Source organism: Scomber japonicus, chromosome 13 (assembly GCF_027409825.1).
Source record: "Scomber japonicus isolate fScoJap1 chromosome 13, fScoJap1.pri, whole genome shotgun sequence".
Lineage (NCBI taxonomy): Eukaryota > Metazoa > Chordata > Actinopteri > Scombriformes > Scombridae > Scomber > Scomber japonicus.
The window spans coordinates 24,704,288-24,716,418 of NC_070590.1; the positions used below are offsets into that span (position 1 = coordinate 24,704,288).

Here is a 12,131-nt window from a genome sequence, read left to right on the forward strand (position 1 = left end):
CACAGATGCTTTGTCCCTCTGTCTTTCCTGGTCTAGCACACTTTCATCTCAGACTCTTTATTAAAGAAAAAAAAAACATACAAAATTGGGCGGAAAAAAAACATTTACGAGAAGAGAAAGAGTTAGTCTGGGAGGATACATGGGAGTTGAGAAGTGTCTTATCCCTGGCCTCTCTCCTCAGCATGGTTACCATGATACCATGGTGATGACAAAGAGGTGAGAAAAGCAATCCAAACCAGAGAAAAAAATCATACATCAGAGTAAAATTAGCTCAACTGCAAGAGAGAAGGCTCTCAGTAGTGTGTATGTGTGTATTCTATTGCTACCTTTTATAGAGGTCATTGCAGTGTGTATACATACTGGGAGTGGGCCATGAAATTTGCAAAGAAAGCTCACCTTCACGATAACATCTGTTTTGGCAACTTAAATATAACAAACTTTACTTATAGAATCATATGTATGTGAGTTAATGACCTCATTGTAGTCCAGTGAGGAGTCATTGCACATGGAGCACACAGTGGCCAACTCCAAAAGTCCATCATAGTCTCCACATTGGATAGGCTTGTCTCCTTTCAGTCTGGAAGGAAAAAATTCACATACAGTACATACACACACACACACACACACACACACACACACACACAAACGTCACTCACAACAGCAAAACACAGGGGAAAAGACTTCACAGTTCGCTACACCTCAGTCACAGTAAACCTCATCAATATTTATGAGCGGGTAAGGCTTGTTTAGCATACTGAAGTTTACTGCAGAAACTGTGGTTGTACAGTAGTAAACAGTGTATGTGAGTGAGAGAGACAGAGATAGAGTGAGTGTGTTCCTGACAAGCAGCACTGACTGCATGACAACCATGGATCCCTTCCCAGTAGAGATTGCAACCGTTGCTAGCGAAGCTCCCACACAATAACCCACACTCTGCTGTTATGAAATCGAAAGGTTCATGAGAGTCAGAATACTGTACTCACAAACAGCAAAATAAACAACAAGCCCAGTGAACTGTCATCTCCCACCTAATGACTAGCCACCTACCTGTATTCCTACACAAGCACTTTTTTTTTTACTTCAGATTTTTGAAAACAATCACCCTGACATGGCAGAGGGTAGGATCACACAACTGAAAACCTACTTTTGAAACATCTTGTGTTCAGTTTATGTGCCCAAATTCACCCTGCAACAAGTACAACCAGGAGAGTGTGTCATGTTGTGATTGTACATGAGTGTTACTGAAAAAGTATTTTTCTTCAAGTAATGCACACATCCAGGAATTGTTAACAATTTCCCTTGTTATCACAGAAATTGCCATGGCAACCCAAAAAGCAGAGTTAGTCACATTTTTTGGGGATCATTATCTCTGATGAAATATATCCTGGACCCCAGCCCATCTTGTGCTTTGCTTGACTAATTCTATTTATATTTTATCTTGTTTTAATGATAACAATTCAGAATTTCATCAAAGCCAGGAAGAAGGGTTACAAAAAAAAAAAAAAGAGTGAAACTATGAACGTGTAAAATGCTCACACACATATATTTAATTTAATGAGGTATCATGTGAGCAGACTTAACATCTTAGAAGTGTGATACTCACGCTTGTCCATCAGGGGCATACGTAGAACCAGTGATGGAGAATTCATGAAGGGAGCAGCTTGAATCATCTGCCTTGTCAGCAACAAACATCTGGAGAGGAGAGAAGACAGAGAGAAGCAGTACAGTTAGTTAGTCTGATGCTGGGTTGCTCCATGTGTTGTGAATGCTCACCACTCTAAAATAGATACAATGGTGTCAAGTAAAGACATCTGTATGAGTCTAAAAATATCCTTTTTTTTTAAGATGCTTTATGCTGTTTTTGCCTTGTAATTGGATGGTTAGCAGTGAGGAAGCAGATGGTAGACAGGGGGAGAGAGGGATGGGTATGAGATGCAACAAAAGTCACCTGCTAGTATCGAGCCACGGACGTTGGGCTAAACAAAGTTGAGCTTTGGCCTGCGGTCAAAAAATGAGGTTTTAAAAACAAGAAGCAAAACTCTCCTTTATTCACATTGACCTCACAGTAACCTTCAGTAGAGTCATCATTACAAAAGCATGTTGCTTGGGAAAGTTGTTTTCATTATTAAGTGAAACTCTTCAACTAAACATGTCAATACATTAGATGGTCAAAAATTATAAATCAGGTCTATAAAATGTGTATAAACCGATACAGTTAAATACTTAACTCAATAAGCAACTTAGTCCATTCTGTGGCTTCAGTCAAGTATCATACAGTGTGAAATAAAGCTTTATTTATCTACATGACCTCTCCTGTGAGGTTACTTAAAGCAAAAAGTAAATGCTGAAACATGGTGTTGGTAGCGCATGTTAAGAGGAGGTATGTGTCAGGGAAGGCCTGCTTTAAGGGAATTTTAAAGCTTGGAATAATTATCTAAGAGGATAATTATCAAATATTTCACTTCATGAATTGAATCAATTGAAGTGATGATTTGAGTTGAGTTGAGAGCATTTGCCATTGTTGTATTAGCATCCAGTTCACACACACAGCCCTATGGCGGTAAAACACACTTCAAATAACCAGCGACGGCTTGAATACTGAGAAAAAGGATGATGTTAACTAAGACCAATTACTCTTGCCTTGCTTTTTGATGTGCTTCAGATAAATCAAACGGTTATGAAGCATTATGAAAATCAAACAGGGAGCACTCTGCAGGCTAGACCAGTGTATTTAAAATCTGGAGTGATCCAGAGTCAAGAAACCCCTCAAACTGAAAGCTTTTCCACTCTCAGACAATGATGACTTGATGTAAAGCTTCATCAACCACCGGATACGTTTGAGTTTACTGCTGGAAAACTTAAGTGTAAGGAGAGAGAGCTGGAGTCCCAGAGCTGTCCAAGGATTTGCTTTGTTGGCTGCATTGTTGGCATATCTTCCCCCTGAAAATCCCCCAGAAGGCTGGTTCATGATGCACTGGTAAAACTAATACATTGATAAAAAAAAACAAGTGTTGATGCGAGTGTTGTGGGCAGTGGTTTATAAGAATGAGATACAGCACCATTTCCAGTCCAAGGCCTCTCTGTGCATCTAAACAGCTAATCTGATTATCATACACAATGTCACTACAGGCTAACTCACTGACCATGATCTCCTTCACCTTTTCTAGTTCATATTCATGTTTTTTTCATTTTTAATATCATGACATTTAACTTCAGCAAACTGTAAACATGCACACACCAAGAGAAAACACCACTATGACCCAGCTTAGCTCTATTTGAGACTCCATTAAATCAGTCTGATTGAAGAATTAATGAAGCAGCCATTTGGTTAAACGTGGCTTCCTTCTCAATTCTTGTGTTAGTGTGTGAGTGTGTGTGAGTGTGTGTAAGTGTGCGTGTTTCACTGACCTACAAGCACCCATCAATTTAAAATGGAACACTAAAATCGATGGCCAGCCTCAGATGAGAGGTAGTTGCTGTCCCGCTGGCACATGAGCCTAAAAGGTACATTTTAGCCTTTTAATGGAGTAATTATTCCCTAACAACTCTGCAGCAACAGGGTTACTACAATTAGTCTGATGTAATCTAGTCTGGACAAGATGAAGCACAGCTATACATAACTGTCATACAGAAGCCTGATTATAGTCTTTGTGAGATTATAGCTTTTATGAGAACATGCATTTGTCATTTTTGACATTTTCCCTTCATTTACCTCAATAAACAGTAGCTGTAACAGTCCCATAACCCTGTAAAGTCCGTGTGTAGGCCTACATCCAGGAGCAATACAGTATCAGCCTCCTTTTTGTCTTCTGTCCTGAGGCTCCCCAGTCTAAATCTTTCAATGCCTCTGTCTTTCACTGTCTTTCACCGTCCGAACTGTGGAACTCAGCCAGTCCAACCAATCCTATGACGTCACAGGTTATAATACTGCAAGATAGTGATGCTCTTTCCCTTTTAAATGTCCTTTATAATTGTTATGTTTGTTTCATACTTTTTAAATAGAGAGTAAACTTCATCTGCGTTCCATATCCACTTTAAGGTCACCAAAGTTGTGATTCATTCTGTGGGGAATATGAACGTTTATACCAAATTTCAAACCAGTCTGTTGAGAGCGTTCATGCAAACTTACAAATGTCAACTTCATGGTGGCGCTAGAGGAAAAGTCAGAAGATCACCAAAGTCATTAGGATTCATCCTCTGGGGACCATGAATATCTTTACCAAATTTGGACATGGATTGCCATCCATATAGATAAACAGCCGGCATGTACTTGAGACTGAATGTTAAATGTTAACTAATTACTTTTTCACTGCTTGATTATGTGTCTGACTTCCAAAAACAACAGCAGCAAAGGGAGTATTGGAAAAAGGATCCTGAAATCACCATCAAATGTCTAACTGAACAGCCCATCATTCCCTCTGTATTTGTTCACTAATGTTGCATTTATTTTTAAGTGTTGATTTAAAGAACCTTTAAATAGCTGTACCCTTCTGCTCAGTTCATAACTTCACAAAAGGTCATTTGGCTCAGCAGCCTCTGCTACACTATTCTATAAAAAAACAATGTCCATTTCAGGACCCAATAACTTCCACAAAAAACATATACAGTACACACAAAGCAGGAACTGAGAAATATAATAAGGTTGTTCCATGCTAAGTGTTCTCTCACTATCTGATCCGCTGTGGTCTCCAAGGAAACAAGCCACAGTGTGATCCATGTGACTCAGTGGCACAAGTTTGTATTCTTCTACTCACTTCCTTTGAGGTTGTGTGGGGATGAATGGCGAGTAACCCTTTTTAATGTGTGCATGCGTGTATGTGTGCATGTGTTCGTGTGTGTGTTTAAAGGGAAAAGGGAAGTATAGTGTCGGGACACAGAGGGGAATCCCTGGAAATCCTGCCGATATGGGGATACCCTCGAGGCCAGGGTAGACACATGGCGCTATCAGGGCCACTGGCTGGGGACCAGTCCAAGAATAAGCACAGATGGATAAGCCTGGGCAAACATTCATGTGGACATTTAAACCTTGACACACAATGGCCATAAAAACAGACTCAGCTGTCTAATTACACAGCGAACATGAGGAGGTACGAGTTACGCAACCGCCAAAGTGACTATCTCCAGGAAACACCATGACAAAAAAAACTGCAAAGCGGAAGTTTGAATTGTTTTCCTGAGCACATATAAGACCACCAGAGAGCTGAGAGCAGCAGGCCAGGGAGTAAAGGTGGAAGCAGAAGGTCAATATTTACCGCCGTGGGCCTGCCTCACTTTTTTTCTAACTGGGAGGGTATCAGGGATGCAGTGATATCACTCCTCCATGTCCGTCCTGCGAGAGGGAACTCCCTGCTGCTACGCACTAATCGCACAGATGCTCCACGTCATCTCAGGGAGCAAAAGGAAGGGGAGAGAGGGAGAGAAAGAGGGAGGGGGGGGGGTGTTGCTGTTGCAGCAAGAGCCATGCTACTGTAGAAGTGTAAGGTCCTCCAATGCAAACTCCATTTTGAAAAACAAAGCAATTCACATGGACATAGAAAAATGAAAGTGGTTTGTGGTTCACAAGTAACTAATAAAAACATTAACAACGATTCTAAATGGTGGTGAATCCCTTTTAATAATCAATAAAGTAATATATGACATCCAGGGAATCACCGACATGGGCTGCCAACACTGTATGTGGTACTAAGTCTTGCGTGAGCATGGCTTAAGTACTGCCTTAGTCACACTGTCCAGTAACAGTCTGAGGTCATAAGCTCAGGTGAGAGGTGATCTGGAGGATGTAAGGACAAGAGGTGTTAACTGAGATTAGGTGTGTGTGTAGGGCCAGAGCCCTTAACAGGAGCCAAGACAAATAGCAGTGCTGACATTTACTCTGCGCTTGGAGCAACACTAGCACACACACACGCACGCGCACGCACACACACACACACACACACACACACACACACACACACACACACACACACACACACACACACACACACATACACTAAAAGGGAGGGTGAGGCTGTGTGCTAGAACTAGTCCTGAATATTTGTGGATAAGATCTTTCAGTGTTTGTTGTCCAATGTAATTATCTACACACCATTTATACACTGCAAACCTACAGGACAGTTCAGGATATGGATCACTGGATTGTGTTTACTCAGGCGATTTGACATTTTGGAAACCTTCGTTGTGTGACCTGATCTGGCCATGATCTGGCCGCGTAGTGCTTTGAGTACTGCCAGGTCATGCCAGCCTGCACTACTCCAACAGCAGCTATCTCAAACCTGCCAAACGGAGGTAAACATTACACAACACCGCAAGGATTTTCCATCCTTCTATAAGCCCCCACTTGCACGACTCGAAGAAAAGAAAGAAAAGAAGAAAAAACACACACATAAGCGGGGGGGGGGGGGAGAAGGAAAATCTGAAAAAAGATGGATAAACTGTGGAGATTGGCATACATAATGAACAGCAAACACTTGTAGATTACACCCCCACAACACTTTCTCAGAGCAAATTCCCAGAAGCTTTTTAGAAAATGTCAATCAAATGACAGAATGTGGAAATTAAAAGCTCAGACTTGAGTTTCTGCCTTGGAACCAATTCAGATGGGTGAAAGGAATGTGTTTTTACCAAAATAGCAGTAATGAAGTGGTTCAGTGGCTAACATGTATGCTCACATAGTCAAATATCAATTCAAACAGAAGCATATTTTGCTTTCCTGATTGCCACTTACTCTGCAAACAGACATCTGGTTGGTGGTGAGGGTGCCGGTCTTGTCAGAGCAGATAACAGAGGTGCACCCCAGGGTCTCCACAGAGGGCAGGCTGCGAACAATGGCGTTCTTCTTGGCCATACGACGTGTGCCGAGGGCCAGGCAGGTGGTGATGACAGCGGGTAGCCCCTCTGGGATGGCGGCCACAGCCAAGGCCACGGCGATCTTAAAGTAATAGATGGCCCCTCGCACCCAGGAGCCACCGTGGACAGGATCCCCGAAGTGGCCGATGTTGATGACCCACACGGCCACGCAGATCAGGGAGATGACCTTAGAGAGCTGCTGGCCAAACTCGTCAAGCTTCTGCTGCAGCGGTGTCCTCTCTTGTTCTGTAGCGGCCATCTGATTACGGATCTTACCAATTTCTGTGCTGACGCCTGTAGCAACAACGACACCTATAGCGCGGCCTGCAGCGATGTTGGTACCCTGAGGGGAATTTTAAAAAAAAGAAAAAAGAAATGAGTGTGGGGAAGTGAAGCAGAGATAATCTGGCAAACTGGATATCAGAGAAGCTTGATCTTCATCTATTCATGACCTGATAATAAATCTCATAAACTATGAAGTGGATTTCCATCAAATGAGTGATAAACATACACACATTAAGCAGTCTTTAGATCACTAGAGATGTGATATAACTTTTTTAAGAGCTACAGTACTTTCAACAATGTGATGAAAAGTCAAGCTTGTATAGCTTTGTCTATAATGACATCAATTTCTGATATGAAAGCAGGAGATAAGCATGACTCAGCGCGCTACAGGGGATGTGCTTACAGAAAACAGCATGTTCTTTTTATCCTGGTTGACAGCTCTGGGGTCGGGAACAGGGTCAGTGTGTTTGATGACGGACACGGACTCCCCTAAAGAAAAGATTGAGTGAGACAATTGTCCAGGATTAGATCTGTAAACTGCAACAGGTGATTACTAGACCAACAATGTGATGACAATGCAAGAGAAAAACAAAGTTACACTCACAGTCTAAAAGGACACAAAGTACTATTACAGGTATATCATTGGCCCCAAATACCAAAACATTAAGACAATATAAAATGTATAAAAAATTTTGGGCAAATATTTTTCTGGAACTAAAACTGTAGAGTGCATATAACTTTAAATTTTAAGTTTTAAAGTGAGCACAACTACATCTAAATTATTTAAAATTCTTGAAGCAGGATTGTTTGGTGTTTGATGAGAAATACCTGTGAGAATGGACTGGTCTACTCGCAGGGTGGTGGATTTTATAGAGGTGACCCTGATGTCAGCAGGAACCTTGTCACCAACTGAAACAAACAAACAAACAAACAAACAAGCAAAAAATAAGCGAGTTGGCATTAACAAATGATGAAGCAGAAACTAAAATGTACCAGCCTACAGTCATGCCAGCAGTGTTTTGAGCTAAATGCTAACACACCAAGACACTCACAGTGACAATGCTAACACATTTAGCAGGTTATATTCATATTGTTGACCAATTTAGTTTAGCCTGTTGGCTAACAGTTGCTAATTAGCACTAAACACTAAGTACAGCTGAAGTTGTGGTGCAGTTGTGCTGTTATTTGGTCATAAAGTATTGGAAATTGACAAAAACATTGGAATTTTACTGTCATGATGGGGCTACATGAATAAAGTCAGGGTATTATTAGGAACCTGGTAGCAAATTTCATCCATATTAGCATAGCCATGCAATAAAAGAAAATGAGGAACAGTAATAAAAAGAAAACTGGACAGTGAGGAGGATAGAATGTATTTCTAATAAGATACTGAAGATAATGTGCCTTTTGTAGAACCCCTCAGGAAAGTAAATTTGCACCTATAAGTGTAAAGGTGCAGGTGAACACTCAGTTACACCCTATCGAATGTCCGTGTTCAAACAATAAATCCTTGAGCAAAGAAACATCAGCAGGCTCAGCCCAGGCTCAAGCAGCAGCCTCAGGTAAACAACGGCTCGATACAACCTTGATGGAGTCACATTACTGTTTTAAAATGATCGATTAATTCCCCTCCCTTTTGTTCTCTCCTCACTCCTCTCCCAACACTCTCTGATAAACCACTTCCTCACACACAAACTACAGTTCAGACGAGCCTCGTACTAAATCTACAAGATGCTTTTCATCTACTCCACCATAGTCTTACAGTCTGCTTATTAAGCTTGCATATTAAACTCATATTTCATAGCCAGAGCATTATAAGTATCTAATACCCCAAAACAAAATGGTTATTGCTTCTAATTTGTCAAAGCCTGACACTGAACATTTAATGGGAATATTCTCATAATAGCAGAACAGCAGTAGCTTGTGAAAAATGGATAATTTCATGTAGTCAAAGACAATGCTCTCGGAACAGACGAGTGGGAAATTGCTCCAAACCCTTCAGACAAATGTAATATTATTTCTCTCCCAACATGACAGACAAGGAAAAAAACCCTTATCATTAATTTGTTTAGTAAGCATCTCATTAATTCCAATTTAGAGTTCTCATCCGCCAATGCTTCTCAACATTAATCACAACAAAAACAAGGAAATACTGTGAATCTACTGTTAGGCTTCCCAACATGAAGAAGGATGGACATCTTGTTGAATTTTCACCTTTCCTTGCTCTCGTATGGAAAGATATTCAACAGGCAGCATGTCTTTTCTATGACGACGCATCAGTGAGAAAAACTTTTCAAAGCGGTATCACACTGTTAAGTTTCAGTGTTCAGTTCTTGATCTTTCTCTGAGCTCCATCATCTTCTCTTGACATTTGCTCAAAGTTGAAATACGTGAGGGGAATTTTTCACAGCTTTTTCCTGACGGGAAACAGGGGAGGGAGGGAGGGAGGGAGGGAGGGAAGGGGGGTGCGAAAAAATGGTGAGATGGAGAGACAGAGATGAAGAGACTGTACTTATGCAGCTGAATAGCGTGTGCTTCCATTTGCCTATTTCTCTACATTTCTCTGTCTGACACCCATGTATTGTGAGAGAACAAGAGAGGGGGAGGCGGAGGGGGAGAGAAATGTGTGTTGTGTTTGTGTGGGAGATGGCTGGGGGCTACAAGTTCACTGTAGCAGGACTGGCCGAGAGCAGAAAAGAGAGGCTTTTCAAACGCCTACCCGCAGACTCCGGCTCCCCAATCAAACCTCCACTTTCTGCCATGGCCTCCCACAGATACTCTCCATCTGCTAGAGGAGGAATCTAAATCCTAATACAGCCACTTTGAGTTCAGATTTGTATATATAAGCAGTCTTTTAAATATCAAGATCAGAAAATTCATCTGGCTGTTCATGTTAATACTTTGAGTCTCAAAAAAAAGTGTACCTTTATATTCATTCACAAATTAGACACAGCACATGCAGATCTGATCAAAATAACAGTCAGCTGGTTTGGCTAGAGTTCTTCTTCCATTTGGTAAAACTGGACAAATTCGTCTTGCATAATATACTGGCAAAGAGGTCTTCATTCACATGCACGATAACTGTGACTTGGCTCGGTGCAGGTTTTCATCTCTTCAGGTCCTGAGTAAACCTCTAGTAGTCCCTGACAACCTGACCACTGCAATCACTCCATTTAAAAAACTGAGGAAAGTTCCAGTGGAGGCACAAATCACAAACTGTGCCGTAACCATGGCTGGCATCCCCGGTAATGTACCTACAAGAAGGCAAGCGGGCAGCAGGGTTGGAAACTTGAGTAAATATATTTATGTTCTTTTCTCTCCTCAAAGGCACTTGTGGTCAACAGTGTCCTTTTCCGATACCTCCATACAGTTTATTTTACGCCCTAGCATCAAGTTCCCATGGAACAACCAGCGGCTAATCTGAAGTACAGGAAAGCCTGGGAAATCAATGAAGGAAAGGAAAATATTAATTTGTTTTCTTTGTCATCATATCCTGACATGTTACAGTCAGAGGGGCAACACATACTTAAAACGTGCTTGACACACATTTTTTAAGTGAGGAGAGTGTGCAGCGTGGTGCCTATATCAGTTTACCCCTGTTTAAAAATGCTTAGCAACAACATTATCTCAGACACAACGAAGCGCTTAATATATGACTGTGTGTTTTGCAAATATGCAGCAGTGCCTAACACCACTATGATACCACTTGTAAAAGTAAACTTTGACAGCAAATGCATTCCATACTCAAAAGAAGTTTGAATTTCACCAACAAATAGTACCTTGTTTTTAACAGTAGTGCACTTAGAGATGGTCGTTTCTAGACCTAATAGCTGTCAAAAGGAATTGTAAGGCACTAGAGGACTTTTGAAGTAAATTACATCTAAAATGATGGTTATAAAAATGCTTTTACTCTATCATCATAAACCTTTTAGAAATGTAATAATATCTACTATAATGCAGACTATGCCTTGACGATGTCAAGGGTTAGGGTTATGTCAAGCTAACAAGGTACTTTTTCAAAACAAATACTTCCCACCATGTTTGCATTTATAAACTCTTCTAAAATTTATTTTCATTTCATTAATTTATTTGTTTGGCACACACAAAAAAGAATTTGCCTTGAAGTCTGATTTCCTTCTGTTGTCCTTGGCCAGTTGTTAAAAAGACACACACTAAAAATAGAATAAAAACAACACTGAACATGTAAAAGTCATGTTTCCCAGGGATGGGACAACCAACAACGATCCACTTGCAGCTGCTGAGCGCCAACCAATAATCTCAAAAGCATTATTCAAACGGCAGATGGTTGATTTGAAGTCATATCTGTCTCCCCCTCTCTCTCTCACAGGCGCCGTTAAACCTCAACCCCCTGTGAACTTCGGTGTCACAGAGATGAGTCGCACGGAGCACGGACTGTTGTCATGGTGACACTGTTGGTGTTGACAGTGACGGCGATGGTTAGTGGTGGTAGGTGGGGGTTGAGTGGAGTCATTTTGGTGCTTGCCACCTGTGTAGGCTTGTCTGCATCTGGCTGTGTGAGCACACATGTGATGGAGGACACCCGCTCTAACAAGCCCAAATTCCAAAGAAGTGCTATCTATCACATAAACACACACACACAAATAAAGGAGGTGCATGTCTCATATTCCCATTCCCACACACATAACATGAACTCTGACTTCCTGTAAATGGCGAGGGAAACAATCTAGTCAATTTGATTAAAATTTATAAAACTTGGCCGATCCAAGAAGCCCTCAGTGATACTTATTTGGAGGGATGATTTCATTTTCATTTTTGAAACCTGAGACTGAACAGTGCCAAGGCTTCACTGTAACCAATGCAGCATGTATAATCCCTCTCTTTGCCTCTTTGCCTCTCCGTGCTGCGATTATGAATGAACGTTGTGGGCTCACACACACACACACACACTCACATCCTGAGCTCTCCCTTCCTTTCCCTGCACATCACTCCAAACTGTCTGAGGCAAACCACAAGCCATG

At 41.3% G+C, this 12,131-nt stretch overlaps 1 protein-coding gene across 1 annotated transcript in view; it reads right to left on the reverse strand.

Annotated features, from left to right (window-relative positions):
- Positions 1–12,131, reverse strand: part of atp2a3 (ATPase sarcoplasmic/endoplasmic reticulum Ca2+ transporting 3) — a 48,814-nt gene that overhangs the window by 13,835 nt on the left and 22,848 nt on the right. Inside the window, exons 6-10 of the mRNA XM_053331285.1 lie at positions 7,960–8,040; positions 7,535–7,620; positions 6,725–7,189; positions 1,604–1,692; positions 475–577 (exon numbers count right to left, since the gene is read on the reverse strand). Coding sequence (XP_053187260.1) covers positions 475–577; positions 1,604–1,692; positions 6,725–7,189; positions 7,535–7,620; positions 7,960–8,040 — 824 coding nt within the window. The remainder of the gene's footprint in view (positions 1–474; positions 578–1,603; positions 1,693–6,724; positions 7,190–7,534; positions 7,621–7,959; positions 8,041–12,131) is intronic.